Raw genomic sequence first — 27713 nt, 5'->3', positions numbered from 1 at the left:
TGATCCAGGTCAGACACAGTACACAGATTTGTGTCTTTTCCTGGTGAGTCATGTGGCTTCAAGAAAATCTGCCATCATGTAACCCAGCAACAGCACATGACGCTAAGGATGAAGGTATGAAAAATAAAGTAAAAACAAAGACCTGAATCTCCCGCCTCACCATCTCACCCTCATTCTGTCACACATGTAAATCTGCCAGGTCCAGCTTGACACGCAGGAGAAAAATGCAACATGTCAACTCCACAAAAACATGTGCAGCCGCCACCTGACATCTTCCTTGGACTTGCCTCAAAAAATTGTGTTGGCATAATCAGATTAATTCAGGAGCTAATTTGTTGCTGTCGAGTTCTGCCTGGCTGCTGTCAGTAGCACAGATCCATAACTTATCGAAAGCTGATTAACACATCAATCCTCCTACTTGTGCCTGCTAAGAACGCCGAGCTGTGTGGTTGTCAGGATTACTTAAGTGTGAACCAAAGACCGAGCCATCCAGACGTGAGAGCAGTGCATTAACTCTCACTCCTGTCACCAGGGGCTTCTGTCACAGTGATACCTCAAGTCAGGCTTTACATTATTAGATATATTATTATAATTCTTCATATTTCATGAAATTACAAAAGGTTTACTGTACTACGAATGTAAAAATTAAGGATGGAATGTAATGAGATGGAGGCAGATGGTGTGGAGGCGAGAGAGAATAACAAGTCTCTGTCTCAAGAGCAACTACAGTATCCACCACAGACACAGCATCCTTGAACGAGACGCTGAATGTCATGACCTTTGACCCTTGCCTTGGAATGTGAACAAAATGTCCAAATGTAGTGTCTCGTATCTTGAGCACTTACTTTCTAATTGAAATTTAATCTAGGCTCAAAGCTGTGTTACTCCTTTTCAGCTCCCATGGAAACTCAGACTGTACGTTGCCTTGTGGTAGTGACTTTTTGCAGCCAGGCAACATCCAAAAGTATTCCCCCAAACGCCTAATGAGCTGTACTTTTTGCCAGTGAACTGTGTTTGTGTGTGTGTGTGTGTGTGTGGGGGGGGGGGGGTCCTCTTTGCAGCAGGCCTGTCTCGTGCGGCCCTGGCAGGATGGTAAATTGGAGCTGGCGTGATAGGTCCTGACAGCAGCACAGTCTTGGCCATGAGCACAAACTGCCTTGCTTATGTAACCAGGCCCCATTGCTACCACCCTGTCACTGCCATTAAAATTCATAGGAATCACATGAAATCATGCCCCAAACAACCATTTGCTGCAGCTGCAGAAGATACAGGGCATGGATTGGTAAAAGTCAAAAACATGAGAGTTGAATGAGTTAAAGTGGAAGCACAAGACAGACGCAGCGAAACACGAGGATTGCTGCGTTTCATCCCAGCCTATAGGTTGCTGCACCGGGGGGGGGGGGCAAGTGGACGCTCTCCTGGGAGTGGAGGCAGCACAATGAACCCAGCCCCGCGTTAACTGCTGGAAACCGCCCGGCTGACATAACACTAATACCACTTCACACCTATAAGGCTCTGCTGACACCACCACCTGTTCATAGCGCTTCTTCTCTGAAAAGATGATCACAGGAGGATTATTTATAGTCATACATCTGTGAAGAAATCAGTCTTTGAGACACAACACACACTTCCTTAGAGCATCGGCTCACAGTCAGTTTGTCTCGTGATCCTCGTCACACGTTGCTCGTGGAGCGTTGAATAGTTAAATAAAAGATTTTCAGGTTGTTTGATGTAATTGCAGGGGGGGGGCTAAACACCAGTTGGCATTTCATAAATACGACAAGCTCTGATGGCAAATTATTCTTTCTCCTGTAAGCCATCCCACACCCATCACATTTATCTTGCAAGTTGCAACAAACTGAAGGGTCCAGACACTCGGTTTGAAAGCTAGCTAAAAAAATCTCATAACAATTAATCATAAGTATAAATAATTGTGATATTTCTAAACCTTTCTCTGTCTCTGAGACCATCAGCCAACAGGTGAAACTAGTCTGCAATAGGACAATTCTGAAACCTGGATGTGCCAGGAGTTTGCCCTCTCTTGCCCAGTTTGTGACAAGAGTGAATGACAAACCCATATCCCTATTATATCAAAATGCCCTTAAGCAAGGTGCTTAACCCTGACCTGAGCTGTCATGTATCCTGGAGCTCTGACAGGCAGCAGCCTAGTGTGGATGTCAGAATAATGTGAATATGTAGCAGCTTGATGCTCTATAAACTTTCCTTTAAATTAATTTAACAAAAAATGTGTTTGATAAAAGACAAATATTCTGTGCCCTACTGTCGCCTCTGCTGATGATTAATGACAGTGTCATTTGAAATACCTTTATCTTCCACCCCAGTAACAGCACTCGGTTCTCACCCCAACACCCTCTCACTTTCACACACATATAATGATGCAGGTTTTCCCACACTGTTCAGATGGAATGATTTATTCATAATCATGATAGCATAATAAAACAATGAACATTGAAAGCACTGACAGTTGAACCCAAGGCCTCTCACACACAGCATGCACCACCCTGACCCCAGCGTTCACAGAGACACTGAACATTCCTAATGCCAAGAGTCTCCTGGCTTCTGAAAGTCCTCCTGTTTTTTTTTTTTTAATTCTCTGCCCCAGTCAGTTTTTTCCTTGTTCTTTTTTTTTTTGAATCCTTTAAATATATTTTGATATAAAAACAAGCCCACGTATGATGAATCAACCATGTTTGTGAACTGCCTCTCCCCCTTCTCCTCCTGTTATTGTCTTGCCCCCCCTCCCCCACCAACCTCCCACCCATCCACCCACCGCTCCTCCGTGCTGTCTTGGTTGGAGGACGAACATGATACTGGCCCCCATATCCTCTCTCTTCCTGTTCACGCTCTCTTCGTGGTCAATTGAAAAAAAAAAAAAAAAAGAAAAAAAAAATCCAGTCTGATGGGGACATGGTGGACGTGGGGGAGACAGCACTAAACAAATGGTTTGATAACCTCCCTGAAAAAAAAAGAAAGTAATAAAAAAAGATTTCTTAAAAAAAAAGGAACTAAAAAAACAACCCACAACAGTCCAACCAAAAGAAGTGCTGGAGGGAAGTCTGGAGCTCTGTAGACTGGAGGCACTTTGGCACAGAGCGAAGGCCCCACACCTGACACCACGCCGAGGGGAGGGAGGGAGGGATTGAAGGGAGGATGGAATGACAGAGAGTCGGGATGAAAGGCATGCAGAGCCACACGGCGATATGGAGAAACCAGGAATGATGGAGGGGTGAAGGCGGTGAAGAAAGAGCACCTGACAAACGTGGAGGAAAAGGCCAGCCTCCCCTCCAGTTAATGCCATGTTCAGGAGAGGAGGAGGAGGAGGAGGAGGAGGAGGAGCAGGAGGAGGAAAAAAAAAAAAAAAGGTAGAGGAGGAAGAGAAACTTGGACCATGAGAGAAGAGAAGGAGAGAGCGAGTGAGCGGTGGCAGGTATAGAGGGAGGGAAGAGCAGTGGCCCACTGAGAGAGGAGGAAACTGTCAAAAGCTATACAACACAAACAGGAGAACAGTCCTTGTGTGGAAGCAGAGGACGGCTGGTGGACGTCTGAGGTCGGGGGAGTGGGGGAGGGAGGAGGGGAGGGAGAGGGCACAGTATGGCAGTCCCACATGTCAACAGGCTGGGCGGGCAGGAGGAAGGTGCTGTGGTCCCTCTTCTTCCTCTCCTCCTCCTCCCCCACTTCACAGCTGCGCTTGGCTGCGTCCTCACCCCACCCTCCTCGCCCTCTCCCCCCGCCCCCACCCCCACCCCCACTCTCCCACGCCTCCTCTTCACAGGTAGAGCTCCTTAGCTCTGATATGCTGCAGCTTCTCCCTCAGCATGCGGAAGGAGGGCCGCACCACGGGGTCCAGGGTCCAGCACTGCTTCATCAGGTCGTACACCACGGGCGGGCAGCCGTCTGGGGCGTCCATCTTGTACCCCTTCTCTACCCGCGGCACCACCTCTTTCAGCGGCTGAGACACAAGAGACAGAGCAGAGTTATCGCAACGTTTTGAGTCCGCTGACGCAACTGTCGAACTCATCTGCACCGCGACTTCGCAGGCAAAGGTCATTCTTCACAACAACAAATAACTGAGTGCGTTAATGGAAACGTAACAAGTGGTGGAGCATGCAGAAATAATTAAACTCATAATTTGCTGTACATAATGTGCCACACTCTCATGACCTGCCCCAGCAGTTAAATGGCATAAATCTAATTATTTTGAGGTCAACTCTGACGGCACAAGACATTTCATTTATCACAATGAATGAAAACAAAAATAAATAAATAAATAAATAATAATGGTCCCAGCAATGAAGCCTGCCATCTGCTGGTACACCTCAGACCTCAGTGATCCACAGAGACCTGGTGTTCAGGTACTTACAATTCTAGGGTAAGGCACGCGCCCAAAGGAGTAGATCTCCCAAAGTAGGATTCCGTAACTCCACACATCCGACTTGGTGGAAAACCGCTGTTGGGCAAAAGAAGAAAAGAAGCCTCAATTCACATGTTCACCAAAAGGCACTCAGAGAGCAGCTTGTGCTTCCTCTGTCCATAAAAACTGTGTCTTTGTTTGTTTGTTTGGTGCTATTTCAGGAGTTCAATTGAAGAAATGTGAATATGACAATAACCAAATTTTGCAGTCCTCCCAATATTTTTGCCTGAGTCTATATTAAAAATCTAATAAGTGAAACCAAATATGTTCAGTGAGTTGGAAGTGGATAGAAGCACGGGCTGTGGAGTGTGCACCTGCAGAAAAGAAGAAAATGAAGGAGCAGCAGGCTGCCTCTTCATCAAACTGTGGTTAAGCTGCTGCTATAATAGACAGCAAAACCTTCAGTCCACTTGAACTGATTAACAAAACATGCCAGGAGCAAACTGTTAGCTAAAAGCTGTCAGATTTATTTTCTACGCACGTTGGGCCTCAAGCAAGAACCACTTGTATGAAGAGATTTGTACTTTATTGGCAAGTACAACTGATTCAAGAAAACGTATGCATTTGCGTTTCTCATTCTTAGAATTTCCTCTTAGATACAAACAAATTCACAACATCTGTTGTACTCAAAGTCTGCCTCTCCTCACTAGAAGTTTGGAGAATTATAATGCCCTAATCTGAACGCATTTGGAGTTTAAAAATAGATAAAAATGCACTGTGATTTTATCAGCATGCAATTGGCAAATTCTACAGTTCAGCAGTTCTTTCAGTGACAGCTGTCTGACTTGACTTAGGATCCGTCTGCAAGTGGCTGTCAGGTAGAACATCCTCTGTTACACCTGACAGCGGAACATAATCCTTAGTATAATAATAAGTAATAGGTTGCTTTAGCAAGATGTTTTTTAGCATCTAACTTGTCTCACTTTCCTAAATGTCAAACCATTCCCTCTTTATTTCTGTCACAGTGCGGTGCTGCTCCGATGACATGTCGCTGGCAGCTGTATTCATCTTTTCCAGATGTTTTGGGTCGTGTAATACGACTACCGACACTTTGCTTTGGTTTCAGTCAGTCAGCTGACTTTTCACTTCAGGCTCTGCGGTGTGAAATTTTTCTTTTATTCTTTGATAACATTTTTTGCAAATGAAACCCACGAACAGAGAGGCACATGTAGCCCTATGTAGCAATTTAGGGGAGTTGGTTATGCTAATGATCATATAATGAATGTGCACTTGCTCATTCACACATGGCACCTCTCAAGCTGAAACTAACTATTTACAATAGGGTTTTACAGTTAAGATGGTTTGGTGAATCTGATTTGGAACGCTTGCATGAGTAGATGTAGGATTAGAAAAAATAAAAGTTCTTGCATGAAATCCAGTGTTTGGTTTTTCTGGTTAATATGATTTCAAAGCAGTGTCAACTTTTCAAAAACTAAAAAACTGTTGTTATCTCTACTCAAGAACTGTCCTTTACTGCACTTTAAATCTTACCAGCCTGGTCCTAAAGCAGCCAAAAACAAATTCCAAGAAAGCAACAACAACACATCAGTCCCGGCCTGCTACCCGTCCCCATCTCACCTTCTCTCTTAGTGCTTCAGGGGAGGTCCATTTGACGGGCAGCTTGGCAGTATCCTGTATGGAGGAGGCCTCCTTGGTGAGGCCAAAGTCGCTGACCTTGGCGATGTTGTCGTCGGACACCAGCACATTACGAGCTGCCAGGTCTCTGTGGACGAAGTTGTTGGCCTCCAGGTACTCCATGGCTTCACACACGTCGCTGACAGGAGAGATGATGAGTGAGGACTGGATGACTAACATAACTGGACCATCAGAGTCTGGCAATATCCCACAGGTGTGCATCTGTTCCTTAATCTACATGGACACATCTGAGGCCTTGGTTATATTATAATCTGCTCTTGCCAGGACACATTAAGTGACAACTACAGTGGAAATAGAATTAATGCAAAAAAAATTGCATTAAAAAAGGTGGGAGAGATAAATCAGACCAGATTTAAACTGTCAGGAGACAGACAAGCACTTTTAAGATTTCATTTCCATGAGAAGAAGCTAAATCTGAAAATTCTGGACAATATTTTCCTCCTTTGCTTATTTTATGTTCATCCAGCTAAAACCTATTCCCCCCGCAGTTCTCTGACAACTTCATTCTAGGGTTACATGGCTCACACTGAAAACAGATCATGAAATTCTTCCCTGTCAATGCATGTATTTATGCCGACTGATCTAGTTGCACTCCTTTTAACTCGTGCTGGGTTACAGCATCAGCTAAATGACTGTTAAATCAAAAATAAATAAAAGATTTTAAGGCACTTGACCTGCAGATAAAGCAGCCATTTATCAAGGCAAACAAGCTGCACGACGGTTGCTTGTGTAAACAAATGGTTCTTTTATGTTGTCAAGTGCGTGACACTGTTCTTTTGAAATGCATTTCATATGCTGTCAGCTAAAGAGCAGCGGCAGTTTAGCTCTAGACCCTGAGCTGCGCTGAGTACACATCTGTGCTTTTGAACAAATCTAATTAACAGAGACGCAGAAGACTCACAGCGAGAACTTGAGTAAGCAGTCTCCACCCAGCACGGTCCGTCCTCGAGAGCGCAGGTAGTCCACTAGGCTGCCCTGTGACACAGGTCAGATTATTAATACAACACACGGAGGACAACATGTGGATTTTATCATGGGTGACTGGAGTGTAGACCAAATCCCTGAGCCTGAAAGTGTTGGTGCGACTGAGCTACGTGGACATTCACAAATTCAAATTTTGAGGTGGATACATTATTAATATCAGAGTAAATTGTTGTAATTGTCAATACCATTCCAAAATATCCTTCAACATTTTAGGGCTTGTAACAGAAGTTCTAGGCTCTTCTGAGAAGATACAGGAAAACTTGAATAACTGACCTTGGCCATGTACTCTGTAACGATGTAGAGACTGCCCCTCTCCTCGACAATTACCCCTAGCAACTGCACCAGGTTGTTGTGCCTCAGTTGCCTGGACAAACAAGAAACAGAGGCAGAAAGGTTTAGGGTTAGCTCTCAAGAGACCATTAACAACACAGATCAGACAGTGCCTCCCTTTTGCCACTAACAACATGAAATCTGTAAAATACAGTGTGAAGGACAAAGAAAGAGCTGGAGGATCTTACGTCATGACAGAAGCCTCAGCGATGAAAGCCTGCGCTGTGGCGTCATTTTTGATACACTTGACCGCCACCTTGGTCCCTCTGTAGTCTCCGACCATCACGTCTGCGAAGGACGCAGACAAGGTGAAGTTTCAGTACAACATCCAAGATGACCTTAGTCGCCGTTATTAAGGCTCTGATAGATTAAGTGAAATGATGTGGAGTTCCTTGGAAATTCAATTCCTCACCTCCAAACTCCCCTTTGCCAATGGTCTGGATCAGTTTCAGCTCCTTTCTGTTCAAGGCCCAGCCGCCTGCCAGGGGAGGACAGAGGACATTTAAGAGACCTCAGAGCCGGGTGGGTACATGAGAAGGAATACAGAGTGACAGAGGTGGAGGAAGACTCAGATTGACCTTGAGAGCTGGTGAAGCCCAGCAGTCGTCCCCAGACACAAAAAGATTAATTACCTTCTCTTGATTAATGTTATTAGGACTGGGATGATAACAGAGCCTTGCGGGAGATGCAGGCTTTGTCTGTATACTTCTACAATCCTTCTCATGTTTGTGAGGTTAGTGTGACAGTACATACACACAAACACGATAATGTCCCTGTGTGTGTTGGTGCCACTGTCCCTGTAGAGCGGTGTAATGAGCTCAGTGTGTCCTTACTCCTGGAGAACTCGTCTTGTGCTGCCACTGTTCCCTCCATCAACTTGGGTTTAATCAGCCTGGTGCAAAGGCCATCGGCATCTTTGGTGTAATGCTGGACACAGAGGGAGAAAGAGATAAATGCAAACACTTCAATACAGAAAAGTCTGTGCGTTTAAGTGACAGAAAACATGATAAAAATCCATGTTTTTATGTTTTGTTAAGGGTTAGAACAGGGCCGCTTTACAGGGTCCTGAAGATTAAGTATAAAAGTCAGCAGTACATCTGAGTTGACTCTACCATCTTAGACCTAGTTGAGTCATCAGGTACTGATGTTCATGAATGAATTCTGACTGGTGAGTCTCTATACAGCCTTTTGATACATAAAACATAATTGTGGCTTAAGTTTCCAGTGGCACTCTACATGAAGAACATGAAGAAGAACATGAAGGTGGTGATTTAAAAAAAAAAACAAAAAAAACTTCAGACTGTGCTGGGAGCTGATGTGAGGAGGTCCTTCTGCTTAATACGTACAAGATACCAGAGGTGTTTGCCTCCACCAAAGGAGATAAAGCAGGACAGGTTTAACTTTTATCAACATCTATCGGTGTTAAAAGGGAGGAGAGTTGTCTTGGGGGACAACAGAATCCCTGCCTCATTTCCATACAAAAGATGGAATAAAACAAGAGGAGGAACAAATAGTGATGTGTTTTATTCACAGGATTTCTGCAGACTTGTTAATACCACAGAGAACACAATTCAATACCTGTTTTACCCTCATACTAGCCAAAGTATGAACAGTAGATAACTACTAAAACTTATTATTATTTCACTTCTTTATAGTGCTACCCAGTAACAATAATTCCTAATTAACTTAATTTATGCAACCTGGAATTTTTTATTTATTGATTTTTTTTTTTTTAACAAAAGGTTAATCCAAAAACAGTTAGTTAATCATATCAGTCATTTCTCAAGCACAAATTTCAAATATTTGCTGGTTTTCACTACAAAATGTAATGATTTGCTGCTTCTCTAGTCATGCATGATAGTAAATGAAATATCCTTGAGTTTTGGGCTGACTAGACTAGACAAGAAAAAAGAACAGCAGAGAGAAAATATTAAAGATTTCTGTAACTTTTTAATACCTTGTAAGACTTTTTTTTATTGAGGAAGCTGAACTCAGTGCTTTTTAAGACTTTGAAATGAATAAACCTCTGCTGGAGATTGACAGTGTTAATGTCATCCTAAACTTAAGAATCTGACAAAGGTTGTGGAGTAACTCCCCTGCTGGGAGGTGTACATCTGGAGAGCATTTACCATTGGAACTAGCAGCAGGGGAGGGGTGTGTGGGTGTGGGAGAGGTGAATGCATTTGACCTTTCACCCCCAGAAACCCCAGTCAATATCTGCTCACCATCATAAATGTTTTGTTGGTGATATTAATACAGGAGAGGAAATAAATCATCTCCTTCAAAATTGACAGATAGTAAAAAAAAAAAACAGAACACATCTAAGTAGTGAATCAGTGTCTTTTGGTCAGACGGCTGAGATCACACAGGAAACCAAACCTCTGTGTGACCACTTCATTAATAAAACAGCAAAAGAAGAAGTTCACCCACCAAAAAAGCCAATGTTACACAACTGCAGCATGACAAAAACTGAGCACAGAGTGTAAGTTACCATTACAACCACCAGGGAGCAGCATAGTGAAGGAAGGGGTCAGCTCATTTTACATTATTCAGCGCAGAGGCTGGCAAATGAAGCCACAAATGTAGGATAACAACAAACACACAGCTTGGCTTTGGCATGCTTCAGTGATGTAGCCATATCATCTGTGATTACATCTGCACTATTTTTCTCTATAATCTTGGAGGATGTTAATCTTTAAATGCATGAAAATATATTTTTTGTACACAATGGCACAGCATGAATCAAAATCTTCTCATATGTAATTACCAGAGAAGAGTATAATCACTGAGGCATTGTAGCTGACAACACATTCACTGTGCTGTTACACCCTTCTACATACCATCTTTGTTTCACTTCACCAGGATCACCACATACATATCACTGACATGCATGACAGGGAGGAGGTCTGGGTCTGTTGGTATACATTTATGCATATAGTATGTATTTATGTGTGCCTATATGTAGGTCTGCGTGAAGCTTGCTGTGAAAGGCCAATAATAGCAGGAGAGCAGTGAGCAAGCCGGAAAAGGACACAAGAATGTGAGGAATCCTCTCATTGGCTATTATAGGAGAGAGAGAGAGAGAGAGAGAGAGAGAGAGAGAGAAAGAAAGAAAGAAGACACAGGGGAATGCAGACAGGGGAGAGGATAAAGATATAGAAAGACTGAGAGAGAAAAACCTTGGGAGGGGAATGGATAACAAAGAGAGGAGGAGAGAAAGCAATATGCCAGGTATCCACGAGGGAGCACAAAGAGAGAGAAGGAGAAGGAGAAGGAGGGAGGGAGGTGGAGAGAGGAAGTCGAGGCAGAACCAAGCCTGGAGGGTGTGAACAGGAGAGAGAGAGAGAGAAAGGGGGTGGGGGGGTGGGTAGAGAGATGGAGATAGTGGGTGGCTGGTGATAACAAGAAAGCACCAGGGGGATGTAGATGGTCTCAGTGCCAGCTGGCACATTCCTGTCGTCCACTTCCAGTGCCCCGCAAGGCAAAGAGATGAGGTCCAATTAAAAGTGTGATGGCCGCCAATCCAGCTCTTCTCTTTATCTGAGAGGATGAAAGCCAACCCCCCCTCCACTCTCTCCCTCCTCCCCTCTGCTATCATGTCTCCTGTCTTCCCCTCTCCTCACTCTGTGAACCAGCTTTCAGATAACGGGCAGGGAGTGAGAGGATCAGACAGCTTGTGGAAGAATGTGAATATACTTCAGTTTTTTTTTTTTAGTTTTTTTTTTATTTTTAGGAACTCTCCCTGGGGACATTGAATGTGTTTACGTGTGTTTGTGTTTATGAAGTTATGTAATCATACTGCAGCACAATTGCATAGCTGTAAAATTACAGTTAATATTTGTAATTGAGAAGAAAAGAAATAATACATTCTCATAGGACTGGTTCTTAGAGTAATAACTTTTAGGGGATGGTTTCAACAGATGCGTTTACTGACAGGGCTGAAAGTCAACACAGCCCTCTAGAGCTGCAACTAACATCATTCATTCTTAAACTAGTGATGAATCCACTGATTATTTTCTTGATTAACTGTTTGGTCTATAAAAAAAGGCAGCAAATCCTTACACTTGAGCTTTTTGCCTAAAAAGTGTCTCAAACGAATAATAAATGAGAACAGCTGCAAATTGTTTTTCTGCTGATTGACTTATCTCTTAATTAACTAACCATTTCAGCCCTACATGCTTCTTAAAGAGTCAAGTTTGTGGAACAGCCACATTTTCTGCCACAGCAGCTGTTTTAGGACAGGATGCATTGCCAGCCTGAAAACGTTGCCCTACATCTCACTGACTGTCAGGACATTTGTGGTCAAAGGTTTCATTTTCTTACAAACCGCTCTCTTTACAGGCTCTCTCTGTGGTGGAGCTGAACACTTTGTGCCTTACAGTTCTCACTGATATTAACTTTAGAGATGCCAATCAATTGGCGCTGATAATGACGGCCAATTATCCTTTTCAGCTGCCACGCTGAAAGCCGAGGGTGTTATCGGTATCGAGAGTATTACGTAAAGAAAAAGCAGGAGCTTGAGTGGCAGCCATGCTCCCTACTGTCCCTCACCTCCACCAGCTGCATGAGGTTCTCAAAGTACTCCTCCTCGTCGATGGTGAGCTTGCCGTTGTGGTAGATGATGCGGTAGTGCTCCACCTTGCCATCGCAGCTGACGCACAGGGTGTAATCGCCAGGGTAGTTGGTGCTCTCCCTCACCAGGAACAAGCCCGTCTCCGGGGGATAGAGGAGCCGCTCGGCCTGCTCCCGAGTTATCTTCCCGTGGAACCACCTACAGGGAGGGAGGAGAGGAGCAGAATGAAGGAAAGTGAGGAAAACTGAAAGATAGAGAAAACTGCTGAGGAGATTTTTTTGAGATTCAAAAACTGACTTATACGGTTTGCATGGCCACACATGCACACAAGCTTATGGTACAATGTATGTAAAACTCTGATGGATGTACGGCAACACAACATGTGCCACTTCTTGTTCTTGAGGAAGACTGAAAACCTAATTTCCTCTGTGTCAGTGCTAACAGCATCAGATTGACAAACATCCTTCAACGGCTCCTTCAACACATCGCACTGGTTTTCATTTTCACTAAACTCATTTGCAACTTCGACCATACAGAGGGATCCACTTCCATATATCACAGCCCACAGTCCTCCTCTCCTGTGAAATGAGAAGTGAAAAACAAGAGAGGGGGGGCAGTAATCGGAAGCCGGCAGCAGCAGCACTTCCAGTCTGTTCAGCTCGAGCGGAGCAGGGGTGGGGCTTTCTTGTCTTGAGGAGTCACTGAGAAAAGTACCTGAACCCAAACAACAGGAAACATGGTGCTCACAAACACACACCCACGTACACACACACACACAGAGAGCCTGGGGGCCGAGTCGGAAATTGACACACAGGCACTGCAATAACAGGAAAATGCAAAAACTCCTCAGATGACGTGGTGGGCAGGACAGAACCGAGACGCCCACTCCTGGCTGAGGTCGGGAAGACAAAGAGACGGGGCTGACTATTTAACACATTTTGGAGTAAAAGGAGGAAAAAAAAAAACACTCAGGCTTGAGCTAAGCTTAAAAGATGGTCAGAGTTTCTGCTGGTTTTAAACGGGAGGAAATAAAGCCTCCTGATTTAGAAGCTCGCTGTATAAACCCTGCTTCGCCCTCACCATATGGCCTGGTGGATACATGTATAGACTGCTAATGGATGGATTACAGCCATCTACTGCTCCGTGGCCTTCACAAATCTCTTCTATGCTAATACAAATAGTCCTCACCCTCATTAAAATAGCGGAATAATGTAGACTTGAGTCCTCCTCATTTCAAAGATTCATAACTTTGATATGACTTCTCCTCTGCCTCTCTAGACCTGTGGTCTTCAGCTCAAACACCCTGCCATCCCAGCAACCTCAACCGCAGAACAGCGCACCGCATCCCATCGATTTTTGTCACTCCTTGTGTGAAAGGCTGTATTAGCGGCAAACAGTAGCAGCCCACAGGGTCTCTCTCTATCCGCCTCGGCTCGTGAATGGGTGGTAATCAACAGCTATAATTGATTTAGCCCATTTTTCCCGTGGCAGCCTCCGTCACTCCCTCCTCCACCTCCGCCACCTCCTCCTCCTCCTCTTCATACTCGGCCTCCTCAGACAGCAAGGCCCTTGTGGCGAAGCAGCTTAATATGGGTTGAGTTGATTAGATCAGCGCAGGCAGCTTCTCCGATGGACAGCAGCTCCTTAACTCCCACTAATCCGAGAGCAGGCGCCAAGCGTGGATGGGTCCAGAGAGATACGTATCCCCTCGGTGGACACAAACCAGTTGTTCTGTCCATAGAAATTAACTGCAGTTTTTATAAATTACATCACACTGATAAAAAAGGGCGCAAAAATGGTGGAGGCAACTGGGAAGGAGGAAGTAGGGCAGCAGGGTTGAACACCCTGACTTTCTTTAGGGTGGTGCTGTAATGTGGTGCAGATGTCTGCCACATGGGGGCAGCAGAGAGAGCATGCTGTCAGATGCCAGAGCGAGAGGCCAGGACTGTGTGTATATACCCCTGCTATCAAGAAGTCAGGGTGAGCACAGGGACAGAAGACCACAAATGAACTCTTATGTGACCCAGAGGAGAGGGAGAGGTCTTCCCTGAGACATCTGTGATTCATAATAACAATCAACAAGGCCCTGTGGATTACAGCTAATATCTTCATAGCAACAACTTGTGATGACTTTAGTATTTTGAAAAAAACTAAACAAAACACTGAACTATGCAGTGATCTCAAAGGCAGCAGTAATGAGATGAGGTCAGCAAGTGTAACCAGGTGAAATGTTTGGGAGTCTATTCATTCTTTAAAGTGAAACCAAAAGCAAAATTTGTGACAGCAGTTAGTCAGTGCTGAAAATGTTGATGTCAGCCATTAACAGCTCATATTAGTGTTTTTAGTGTGAGAACAACCAAGTCTAGCCAGGGTAGATCTAATCAGAGTTATAACAAAGCAGTAGCTAGCAGTGGACTTTAGTAATTCATACTGTTATTGTGTGTTTGCAAAACCCTCATAGATGCGCAGGGATAATTAAACATAATGTGCACAGGCGGTGTGACAGGCAAAGGGAGAGAGTCGACGCATTCAGCAGCAGGTGGTAAAGCGAGACAAAGAGGGTCAAAAAGTCTACTTAATGTTTCCTGCTGACAAGATGTTACAGTGTCATACCACCAACTTTTGTGAGCTATATGCTGAAGAGTGCCACTGTTTCATGGGCAAAGTCTTGTTTGTAGTGTAAAGATTTCCTCCACCGAACATGAGAACAGTTCAACGCTGAAAAAGCAAACAGTTGACGTACACCACCTAATAACGTCAAAGTAAAACATGTAACTTCAGCTCGGGTCTGACGTTATGAACTGCGTTCAGTAGTAGTTCACAGTGGAGCATGTCTCGCGGTGCATCGCGAATCTCTGTAGTGTGACCATCCTCTTCTTCTAACTCCACATTTCCTGACATTTACCACTGAAATTAAAACACTTTCTACTGATCTGTAAAGTTTAAACACCACAGCAGCCAGCGTGCTCTCTGCTTTCCTGTCTCCTTTCATTTGCATATGCCTCTCGTTACATTTTCCTCCTTTTGAAATAGCAGCAGTTTCAAAAAAGCCTGATTCAAACGTAGTGCACAGCTGGACCTGGCCTCTGTAGCAGCCAGACACCAACAAGAGGAGGCACGGTAAAAACCAAAAGACTCTGAGAGACGGAATGTACATCTTTTGATGCTCTGCCTGACTTTGAAATCAACACTATGTTTTCACTTGCTGCAGGGAACAGAAGTGAATGGTGGCACAACAATGTGTTCACACGCTTAAGAAGGATGGACAACACACAGTATGTGAAGTATTAATATTCTACAGTTATTTATCACTGAGAATATGTATGTTAGTCTATTTTTAATCTAACACTGCTTTTTAAAATGTATTTTATAATGTATTACACATGGACTTTAATCGATATCAAAACATTTCTCAAATTATATGCAAGACATACACACAATTTTACATGTTATGTTTGAGTGGATTTTTTTTAAATAAATACGGCAGTCATTCAAGAAAGCCCATACACACACAGACACACACACACAGTTTAATCGGGGTTCTCCTGTTACCCCTCTGATACTTACGGCATAAGACTGAGTTTCCCTCCTGACTTAACTCCTTCCCTTTTCTGGACATAGTTAGCTGGGATGGTGCCCTCTCTGCCCACCGTGTTCCTCGCTCTGTACCAGTTGGGATCCTGAAACAGGCAAGCACAACCAACAACACAACCTTAATGCTGTCGCTAATAACTGAAGTATGCTGTCTTCTCGACATGAATCAGAGTCAGTCCGTAGGTGAGGAGCATTCCTGACCCCACACGTCCCTCTCTAAACACACTGAGCTGGTAAACAGTAAAGTACTTTACACCTAGTGGAGCAGATACTGTAATCCACCTCAGCACTGCTGGTTCAGTCAGATATTTGTGGGAATAAGTTGCTGCAAACAGTGATGGCTGTTGTATTATCTGAGGCACCAATGGGAGCCAGAAAGTGCCTCTGGCTAAAAAAGAAACCCACTGACTGGGGCTACAAAGCTGTTTGATGGAATTATGTTCACTCGCATCTGGATTTTTATTTTTTTTTGCAAGCTTATATACTTTATCACATAGCTCTTGTTTGTTTTGTTCCAGAGTTGCCGTGTTAGCAGCATGTTGTTGAGCTGAATGTCAGAATGTCAGCATGAGGGGATGAGCTTTTAGTTGTCTTTTAGCATCTGACTTTTACTATGAACTGCTCTAACTGGCTCATAGTTGAGCTTGAGATAAAAACAAAATAAAAAATATAAATATCAATCTTAATATCTTAATTTTAATCTTAATCTTAAAGACAGGGCTCAGATGTTAATATTGATACTACAGAAAATAAGACATGCCACACTGCTTTCTTATTTTGTAACTCATTCCTTGAATAATAATCCATTGGACAAGGATAGCAGCCTTGAATCTACAACCGTGTGCTCAGCCACCGGCTTCCTTACCCTGGTGACTCCGATGATGGTCAGTACATCTCCTTTACAGAAGGGCAGGTCCTGTTCGTTGGCAGTCTGGAAGTTGTACTTGGCTACACACTCTGTGCCAGTCGACCATGGCGCCTGCATCACACATGACGGAGAGGAACCGGCATTAATCACAGTGATGCAGCTCAGTTTAGCATGAGGAGTTATTTGTGGGAAACCAGTTACAACACCTAGCAACAGAGTCAAAATTAGAGGTAACAAGTAGCTGGGGTGGGGTGGTGGTGGTGGAAATAAATTTCTAATCCACATTGTTATGACATTGTGGTTCTGTCACCACAGCCTCACAACAAGACAGTTCCAGGTTTGAATCTTTCTTTGTGGAGTTTGCATGTTGCTGATGATTTATCATCTGTTGTGAATATGTTCAGCGACCTACATAAAACCCAATAAAGCCGAAACAAATAAAGTAATAAATAACAACATTCGGTCTCTTATAACAGGTGTTCAAACACAAGTCAGAGGATGAATATGTTTACAGAACTTTTATAATTTTCACACGTATATATCACCAGTTTATTATCAATTGTTTAAAAAAACAACAACCAAAAAACCCCCACACAATTAATATCTAACAAATTAAATTACACAGAAGGTGTGGCATAAATGGCAAACAATAATTTTTCTCTGGAGTTGTGTGTGCTAACCCTACCCTCTTCAAAGTCTGTGATTAATACACCCCAAGGTGGTTATATGAATCTTGGGAAAAAAGTGAAGAGCACTGCACTGCCCTGCAAAGGTAAAGAAGAGTAACTACAGAAGCAGTGAAGCTGCTGCTTGATATAGAAAGATTTTTAATGCTTTATTTCCTGCCTTTTTTTTTTAATAGTAAATAGCTTATAGTCATTAGATGTATCTCTTGTCTTGCTATCTGTCTGTTGTATTAGTCTACTATCAATATTCATATTGAAATGTATATAACACATTTACAATTGAGTACATTAAAAGGCAATGTAATAACCAAATCAGATGAATTACACTCTAGTCAGAAGTTGAGATGGGAGCTATTGAGCTATTGAGATCTGTCAAGCTAGTTAAACTTAGCTGCCTCATTTAGTAATGCAGATAAACAACAAGGTGAATAATTATCAGCCAGAAAACAACATCTGTGTGAGTGAGCCACTTTAAAACTAGACTTTAAAAACTAACATAATCTGTGCCCTCAGTGAGAGACAATGTCTGTTCTCGGCCACACATTGAATAAAGACACTACACCTCATCAGTGCTTGTTTTGAAACTTAAAGCTCTAAAAGCTGTATACTGTAGTCACACCTGTTGTCAGTCACTGTGAATACTGTAAAAGTGGCTTCATGTCTAAAATGTACATGTAAATGACAGCAGGGATAAGGATTATCCCTGTTATTATTCAGTTTGCACTGTTAGATCAGCGCAGACGTGTGATCAAAAACATGCCTCAATAGAGTGAATGAGATGTAATGAAAAAGCCGGAGCACAAAGCAGCAGGTGTGAGCAAGCGAGTGGGGTCCTTGTGCAAGCTGCTTTATTCCTGACAACCAGCGGTACAGCTGGATGAGTCTGATGCGGTCTCAGTCAATACTGCATAATGAGTTTGGACCTCAGCTGAAGAATGTGTCTGAGGGTCTTGTAGATACAGAGAGACCTGGGTTCTCCACTGTTATTAATTTCCACCTGTGGTCACATGAACCAAAGGACTTCACTTTACTTATGAAAATTGGTTTTGCTGGATAGAATGTCTTGCTGGTGAAATTTCCTTGAGGATCTTTAGTAATTTATTTAGTAATTTAGCATTGTGCAACACACAAAGCGACTGGGGAGAGAAAACCAAGGACTAAATTTAACCTGTAGTTACCATCACATATACAGACACAATGAAGGCTTTGCACATGTGTGCTTCCTAAAGGGAAAGTGCCACTAATCATTCAGTTTTGTGGGTCCCTGATGACTAAAAATTTGAGATGGCACAGTCAACCACATATGGCCACATACGTCATTACCTCACACGTGGGTGTGCAGCATCATCCAACTCTAGCTCACCTCTGGAGTGACATACAAGTCAGTCTGGTGGTCTGCTGATGGATGCACCATAGCTATTAAATTTTAAACATTTGGTTGTGAGTTGGTAACACTACTAATAGGTCACACTGTTGCTCCTAAAAATATTCTGGGTCAAGAGGGCCCGTGGCCTTATGACACCCTTCCAGAAACCCAGTGTTTAATATTAGAGAGGCACTACCCCCAGTGGAAAGCCAGGACCACCCTCAATCCATAATGCATTTACGCTGCTCCTGACTCGTGCAGGAAAACACAAGAGTTCTCTCATCCGATGTGATCACACTTCCATAAAACTGTAAAACAAGTGTTTAGCTGGATCACAGCTTTGGTCTTTCAAAATTCCTAAAAAGGTGATGTTCTTTTAAGGTTTTCACCTGACTGTAGTGAAGCGCTGTGGTGTGTGACAGATGAAAACAAACCTGGATCGATAAGGACACGTGAAGGCAGAGGATGTAGGAGAGACAGTAATCCCACTCCAAGGCATTAGTTAAACCACTGAGACAGACCAGTAATGTGAAACCACCAAAACTGAGCCGGGCACTTTGATGGATGTATGCGCACCGGTTATGTGCATTAATGCAGAGCTGCAGATAGGGATTTATTTCAGTACCTCAATGTCTTGCACAGGTTCAAGTGTGTTTATGCATGTTCTGAGGTGTGTGCATGTTAGTTTACCTTTATACAGTCAAACAGTCTCATGGAGACTGACACACATTATAAAGGAGGCATTGAAGCTGAGCAGTTTAACCAAAAAGTTATACATCACAGTATATTGACCACTAACAGTATATATCAAGGTGCATCGTCTTTCCCCATATTCTCTGTCTGTATCTGCGGTGATTGGTATTTCCTGTTTAACTAATGTTGGAAACTGCCTGTCACTTACTGCTGACATAATTAATTGAGTCAGTTAATTGCCTGTAATTCTGATGATCAATCAAGAAAAAATTCCAATCATTTTCTGGGTTCAGCTTCTCCAGTGTGAGGATCTGCTGCTTTTTTCTGGTCTATATCATTATAAACTGATGTCACCTTGTTGCACTGTGATGGATTTCTTTTTCAATTCTATGTCATTTTATAAAGACTAATCTGATTAATCACTAATGGAAATAATCATTCCAAATCCACAATTTACCTCCTTAACTTCAACCTTATTGATATGCAGTGTTATACATAGAGTGGCTGTGAGTGTGACTACATGTGAGTGGAGTGTGGATTGAAACTTATCAGCTAAGTGCTAATTAGAACGCTTCAGAGTGGAAAAGGGTTGAGGAAAACACTGCACAGGCAGGACCAAATGATGAAGGAATAACTGCATACTAGAGTTGTTTCTTGATGTTGAAAACAGTTGTTTGACAAGAAAAACAAGAAGATCACCGAAGACTGAGTGGCAGTGTTGTTTTATCTAGAGAGAACTTCCCATATTAAAGAACGGTGCTAAAACCTGACTGCTAGTCCTAGAGAATATTAACCTCCGGGGTTATTAAATTCAACAGAGACCACCCAAACTGTTTTACTGATTGTTCTCTAAAAAGGTTGTACATGCATTTACATCTAAAGCTTTCATACTTGGGTCATGAGTGACAGCTGAATATGAATTAATTCCTTCCCTACAAATGTCACAACAACTGACATTAAAGAAGGTCAATGTGAAGGCCACTGGAGCCAGACAACATGCTACCAAATGAGTACCAGAACGTTTTTATATCATGTCAGGTTTAGTTAGATTTAGTTGATTCTAAGAACAAAATCTAGAGGTCATTTAGATGACCTTCTTGTAATTGTATTACATCCTTAAACTGATTTGGCTGATGAGAAGAAAAAAGTAGCAGATGCTGGTTGTCCACAGCAGCCTCTTGCTTAGATGTGTAAAGCTGTGTGAAATGTATTATTGAAAGTGTTGACCTACTGGCGCACCTGTAAACCTGTACGCTGGACAGGTTAAGGTGAAAAACATGCCGGTTGTGCTTCACTTACGTGGATCCCAGACATGATGATGGGAATTGGGCAGCAGGTGTCCTCAGGCAGGTAGCGGTCAGTGTTCAGCTAGTACCATCAGAGCTGTAAAAAGAGAAAACAAAAAGGCAAGGCATTAGAAATGCAACTGTTAATGTGAAAGAATGAATCTCATCTATCTTTGTCTGCAAAATAAGAGCAGCTGTTGTTTTGGAAATGTTAGATCTCTGCTGACAACGGTTATCACAGTCTATATTTCAACATCTTGACATGAGTACACACTACATGGACAAGCACAGTGAAGCACAATTAAACAACCACATCTTGCTTCCCACACAGGCAGTGGAACGACCTTTTCAAATGACCTTACAGTATCACACTTCTATACACTCCCTCTGCAGTTGGGGTGGGTGGTTTAACTGGTATAAACAGAAAAACTTACATTAGAATTATGTGCTGTCATGTGTAGGGGTAAAGCGATTCTGAAAACGAGACCGAAACCGCTGATGCGAATGTCAACAATCCCCAAGTGTTCACATCAGTGATAAAAGTTAGGTCAAGGTGAAGAATAATCCTGAGATTGCAGATCCCCCGAGCACATTCAACTCAGCAAAACAAAACACAACAAAGTCATCACATCACATAAAGTGAAGCATGCTCATGTTAACCACAGAGAGTACTCTCAACGTTTCTGCTCAACAAAAACACATTCACATTCTATGAAAACGTGGCTGAAGGCAGCACAAGACCAGGAACAAAAGATGAAGAAATACGTCCCTGAGTATGTGGAATAGTTAAAAATGTTTTCTGGCTCCAACATAATAAAGTCACTGTCCTTGGTCAAGGGGTTCAAATACATTTACACCTGAACTGCACATATGTGTCCCTGATTCTAGTTTTTAGTTCTTTCGACAAACAAAGTAAGCTGCTAATGCAAGACAGCTAAAAGATGCATGGCTAGCTGACAGGTGTCTTTCTATCTACGTTTATCTATGTTTTCTTGTAGTAATATAGTCACTGGATGCAAAATCTGAAATTCTGAAAGTGTAAATGAGTATAAGTCATCTGTCTAGTATAAGCCAAGTCTGTTGAGCAATCTGCCTCTGCAGCCAATTACTAGTCTTTCAAAGGTGACCTTGATCCAGAGACAGAGGGTTGATGCGGTGAAAGAAGTGGAAGGAGAGCAGGGAGAAAGAACACGAGGATGTAAACTGTAAGTGATGAGAGTGTGTTCATCTGTCTTTCAGTATATACGTGTGGTTGGGTATGTCAAAGTATGTGACTGAAATAAGCATGTATGGGGTGTTGGTGATGTGCTTGAGAGGGTGCATCTCTTCACGAGCATCTATATTAACCCATATCCGTGTGTGTTCTATTGTCTTTTTGTGCGGCTGGAAACTAATTGTGTGTTTGTGGGTGTTTCTTAAACGCCACACAGCACTTAAAAAGCTTTTTTCATCAGAGACACAGTAATAAATCAGTGCCAGTGTGCTACTAATATTACAACAGCTTGATGGTGTAACTGTAAATGAATAGGACCTCCCGCAGCAGTCACCATTCAAAGCCATCTCACTTCCGACCAGCTCAGAGAACAGGAAGTTGAAATGGGTAGGGAGGAGAGTCAGAAGGAGGAAGTAGCTGATGCATATTTTCCAGAGCTTCGTATGAGGTTGGGAGGGGCAGTACTTGTCCAGAGTGAGCCTGGGTACTCTGGTCACTGCCTCCCTTTAGACTAACTACAGCCACTCTTAATGGGAGTCAGGTCAGAATAGATCAATAAACATGGTGAACAGAGCACTACAAACAACTTGTGTATAATTCATAGCTCAATTATCCCCCAACTAAAAATGTCTCCTTTAACCTCTCCCCTCCCTTTGATTTGCCCTGCCTGTCTGAGGTGGATACAATTAATAAGAGCCCGTTGCTTTCACTGCCATTGAGTCTATGTCATGGAAAACAGCCGAACATTTTGTCCAATGAGTGTAAAGCAGTTGTTTTCTACCGGCACTCTAAAAGTAACTTTGTAGGCTCTGTATAATTTCAGACCCATGAAAATAATGCATCTCCCTCAGAGGGCCTGGCAATTGGCTGGCATGCTCTCTGAGAGCATGTATGGCCAAGCTTCACTGCGCTGCCATATCCTGTGTTCAAACAGGAAACAGCCTAATTGCAGACCATTGCTGATCTGTGTGCAAACCGACAGAGCCAAATATAGCCAAGGCCAGGCTGCTCTGGTGTACCCCGAGGGCACCCGCTTTCTTTCCCTTTGACACTCTTTACGTCTAGAGCAGCGCTGCTGAAACAGAGCAGCGCGGCTCACCAACCCACAGCCACACTAGCTGGCCAAACAGAGGAGAGACAAGTGAGTGCTATTCTTATCGCTCTCCATTGCTCAAGAATGCCTGCCAGCTATTCAAGAGCTTCAGCATCACACTGCTCACATCACTCTCCTTAAGTTAGTCAAGTGGTGCTCAATAAAGGCTTTTTTCTCACAAGACTCCGAGTTTCTCACAGAGAGGAATATGGCTCCAACACCTACAATGAGATTGAATACATTGTGATATCATACATGTGAGAAGGTGTGGATAGGGTGTAGGCTGTATAGGCTGTATTGTATAATGCAACATTACTCTTGCTGAATATCTATGCAGAAAACCAAGGCTGTGTACAGGCTGATAATGGTACTACGTCAGTAAAAAAAAAAAAAAAAAAAACCTATGAGTGTTTGGGTGTGCTGCTAGTGTGACCTGTCGGAAGATGAAATATGAACGAGGAAGTCCAGTTTGAAGCACAACAGTTTATATCCCTTTGCGACAGTATTTTACGACACTGGGAAGTTATCATACCAGTGATCTTTTGCTTTAACATGACACTCTTCAGTGGGAGGAGTTCTACTGGCTTGCCTGCTTGCACTGATTGAATTGCTTGAACTGGAACAAATCTCTGTTGGCTGATGTTGCTTTGTGCTGCAGGAAATGTTAAACCAGAATCAACTCCTTTGTCAGATCCCAGTATCCTTTTTATTTTAATTTATCCTAGTTTAAACCCTCTACACAGGTGAATGCAATGGAAATGAATCAGGAGCCTTGCATTTTTGATGCAGCTCTATTATTAGCCTAATAATTTGTATTTGAACCGAGATCAAGGACCAGCTGAGCGCTTGATACTAACACTTCTCTAAGTGAAATCTAACTTCATAGGTTACACATCAAAGTGTACATTTAGCATTTTAGTTCACCCCAGCTGCCAGATACAACACACACACACACACACCCACACACACACACACACACACACACACACACACACACACACACACACACACACACACACACAGAGTGGAAATCACTTCCTTCTCCACTCCCCTCCTCCTAATTTTCTCTCTCTGTGCGACAGGAGCTGCTGCTGACAGTGTCATGGCAACAGCACCGAGTGATGTAACAGCAGTCTTTGATGTAGCACTTCCCAGAGTGCAGCACTGCCTTTTTCCTTTGCTATGCCAGATGACAGCAATATTGCCACTGTTTGTGTCTTATGTGCCATTATTACTACTATTGTGTGCTAAATCATATTGTACTTTAAGTGTCTGCACAAGAGTCTTTGTGCTAAATATCAACTGCTGCAACCTGCTGCACCATAGCTGCTTTGATGAATCTAGATTGAAGTGATAAAGTGAATGTGGGGTTACTTGTTACTTGTTTACCATCTAATATGTGCATGTGTACGTTAATATTATTTTCCTGCGCTGTGCCTCTGAGACAAACTCCTGATATTCACTGTACATTGAGAATAAAGAAATGTTAACTTTTGTTTCTATACTACACTACCATCCAGACTCAGACTTCCTTAATGTAGTTGGAACTGTCCTGTCCCCTTTCCTCTTCACGGTTTACACATCAGACTTCCAGTACAACTCAGACACCTGCTTTCTTCAGACGTTTTCTGATGACTCGGCAGTTCTATCAGAGGAGGACATGAGGAGGAGTACAGGGGCACGATCATGGAATTTGTGGACTGGTGCAACCTCAATCACCTCCAGCTGAATAGCTCCAAAGCAAAGGAGATGGTGATTGACTTGCGCTAGAAGAGATCCACGCCGGCTCCTGTCACCATCGGAGGCACGGAGGTGGAGGTTGTTTCCGGCTACAGGTACCTGGGAGTGCACATGGACAACAAGCTGGACTGGTCAAGCCATATGGAGGTGGTATACAAGAAGGGACAAAGTAGGCTGCACTTCCTGAGAAGGTTAAAATCCTTCAACATCTGCAAATCCTTCAACATCTGCAGGGGCTCGCTCTAGAGACAGAAACAGACTGAACAAACTGATTAAGAGAGCGAGCACCACCATCTGGGCTGAGTTGGACACAGTTCAGCAGGTGGCTGAGGTAAGGATGCTCAGGAGACTGACTCTCACCTGCTACAAACCTGTTTTGGGAGAGCACCTTCAGCCTCAGACTGATACCTCCTCAGTGCAGGACGGAACGCAGCAGGAAGTCCTTCGTGCCAGCAGCCATCAGAGTTTCTAATGACCAATAATCACCATGACACTTCTCAGTGGGAGGAGTTCTACCTGGCTTGCATGCTTGCATTGATTGGGTTGCATTGATTGAACTGACATTTGCAATATTAATAGGTGCAATATTTCTTGACAAATATCGGTTTACGTACAATATCCTGTGTATTACTAGATACTGCAATACAATGTTAACAGTGTAGTATTCTGTAATTTTCTGTATATTCTGTATATTTTGTATGGTTCGTTTTTCTTTGTTTTTCTTTCTTCGTAATTACACTTGTCCCTTTTAATTTTATCTTAATTTAGATTTGGTGATTGTTGGTGTGCTGCTGCTGTAACAAAGCAATTTCCTGTCAAGGATTAATAAAGCATTATTATTATTGTTATTGTTATTATTATTATTACAATTTAAACATCCTTTTACTTTGTTGTAATTTCACACCTTAGACATACAGACTGTTCTGAAGTTGGATGAGAGACTGACTTGATCCAGTGAACGTACAGACATTGACAACAGAGTAGGACCACATTCCCTTACTCACAATTGCTAGCCTGGCTATGAAATTAAGATACCAACAGCTTAAATCACCATCTTATCATTGCACAAATTAGTCTTCCAGTTCCTTGTCAATGGAACAGCTCAGTGATTTGTCACTCGATGGACTTAAGCCTCCACTCTCCACATCTCTGCTTTAGTAGTAAATTACAGTTTATAATTTTAGACATTTATCTTGCACTAATCCAAGTTTTACAAGATGACACCCAATCCAAGAATCAGAGTGCTGTTTGTCCTGGACACCTACCATATCCAAGCAGCTGTGAGAATGTTTAGCTGATTGTTACTTTGTCAGCCTTTCCCTGGATAAATAAAAGTCTAAACAGAGTTTAACTGAGACGGCTGTTGTCAGTATCAAAAACTACTGTGACAAAGCCTGTAAAAAGAAGTCTCTGGTCTGAGGCAGGCCCAGGGCCATCCACAGATTACACTTCTACTAGCACAGCACCTAGAGAAGGTTATAAAACTCTCCTTTTACTTGGGGTGATAATTTCACTTGGCCAAAATCTACGTCTGTTTAAATCAGAATGTCATTATTAGTCCTCAGCGAAATTCAATTTGCCGAGCCAGCATTAACAACAGCTGCCACCGCAGTCAACAAAGAACAGCATTATATACATTTACTGGTAAACAACATTCCCATCAAATTCCAAAACTGGTTGGTCAAGTAATGCAACACAAGTGCTCTGTATGCTTGGAAAGAGAGTACCATACACAGCACTCAATGTTTTTACATTGCAACTTTGTGTTGGTTCTTTGAGAATGCAATTTTTTACTTACGTCGTTATATCGAACCTTGACTAAGGCGGAGTACAAAGTTTGTATTGTAGAGTGTACTGACAGCAAAAAGAAACAGGGGAAAAATATGGAAATGTGACCTACTGGGTATGCAAATGTACAGTAGAGTCTCTCTCTCTCTCTCTCTCCCTCTCTCTCTCTCTCCCTCTCTCTCTCTCTCACACACACACACACGAAAACACTCACAGGGCAGGAGGCTCTGCAGAGTGGACAGCATGGAACTGTCAACAACAAATGACTCGTGGCCGCATCACATTTTCCCATATGTAAAGTACTTGACAGCAGACCTGTTTGCAGCAGCAAACTATGGCCATGCTACGTGTGTCAGGTGGTACCTATGGCACACAGTGAACAATATGATACCCTGGTTAGGAAATATGCAAATACAGATGTGTGTACAAAAGTGAGGTAATACATTATAGTGCCTGTCCTCGTGTTTGACATTCAGCACAATTTGCATTTCACCTGTCACTGTTTCACATTTACATTACAGACATTCAGCTGAGGCTCAAGAGTCACAGTTAGCATAAAGAGTGCAGGTTTCTGTTTATAGCAGACTAGGCTTGTGTTGACTGGCGATCAAATCCGTGATCAACATGATCGCTGATAGTTGGCTGGACTGCAATGGCTGGGTCAGCCCTACAAATGTGAATGTCTGTGACAGAGTGAGTGAATGACAGAGGTTGGTGGGTGAGGATGTTACACCAATGGTTGGCCAGCTGGTGGACTTTTCCAAATGGCCGTTGCTCTGTCAAAATTATTTGGCGAAAAGAGTTTTTATACTCCAGTGCCTGGTGTTTGCAGAGTTCTTCCTGTCTCCTACTGAGAAGCGCATACCAATTGCAGCAACACGCACGACTTAAGTGGAAACTACCGGTGTTATGGCAAGTCAGCACCGGCTGACAACACTGTCAACAGCCAGGCAGTAGAGACAGTCCCCGGTGCAGTAAGATTTAATTATTTCACACATTTTAAAATATTTGGTCTGGCTATACACTAAACATTTATGTCATTTTGTTTATTTTTTCCTGCTATTGTTAAGGACCACTGATGATGATCACTATCAATTACCACAAGTGACTCTGCCCTTTGATTTAAAACAACCCATTTGCGATTCCTTTTCTGGCTGGATTTTAAGAAGAGCATCAAAGCAGCTGCAAGCAGATACGGCAGCCTTTGTGATGCACACATCTTGTCTCATGTGGATATGTGTGTACATTTATGTGCCAAGTGACCCCCAACATGGAACCAGGAAGTGGGCTTCAATTAGCGCAAATCCAGATAATGTGCCAAGATACAGAAGCAGTATCCCCAGACATTTAATAAGCTTCATGTCCTTTTCATCTGAATGAGCCGTCTCCCACCACAGCAGGCAGCCACTAC

At 42.9% G+C, this 27713-nt stretch overlaps 1 protein-coding gene across 1 annotated transcript in view; it reads right to left on the bottom strand.

The window, feature by feature from the left end:
* Window positions 1–2411: 2411 nt before the first annotated feature.
* LOC108897697 (C-terminal Src kinase) overlaps window positions 2412–27713 on the bottom strand; it is a 42894-nt gene continuing 17592 nt past the window's right edge. The window contains exons 2-13 of the mRNA XM_018697441.2: window positions 20482–20565; window positions 16435–16548; window positions 15543–15655; window positions 11954–12173; window positions 8236–8329; window positions 7815–7880; window positions 7591–7690; window positions 7346–7436; window positions 6990–7063; window positions 6011–6206; window positions 4382–4468; window positions 2412–3970 (exon numbers count right to left, since the gene is read on the bottom strand). Of these exons, the coding sequence (XP_018552957.1) occupies window positions 3788–3970; window positions 4382–4468; window positions 6011–6206; window positions 6990–7063; window positions 7346–7436; window positions 7591–7690; window positions 7815–7880; window positions 8236–8329; window positions 11954–12173; window positions 15543–15655; window positions 16435–16548; window positions 20482–20496 (1353 nt within the window). The 5' untranslated portion in view covers window positions 20497–20565 and the 3' untranslated portion in view covers window positions 2412–3787. The remainder of the gene's footprint in view (window positions 3971–4381; window positions 4469–6010; window positions 6207–6989; window positions 7064–7345; window positions 7437–7590; window positions 7691–7814; window positions 7881–8235; window positions 8330–11953; window positions 12174–15542; window positions 15656–16434; window positions 16549–20481; window positions 20566–27713) is intronic.

This window comes from Lates calcarifer, linkage group LG2, assembly GCF_001640805.2.
Source record: "Lates calcarifer isolate ASB-BC8 linkage group LG2, TLL_Latcal_v3, whole genome shotgun sequence".
NCBI lineage: Eukaryota > Metazoa > Chordata > Actinopteri > Centropomidae > Lates > Lates calcarifer.
Note: the sequence above shows the minus strand (reverse complement) of the source record. Positions and strands in the feature narration are given on the sequence as shown.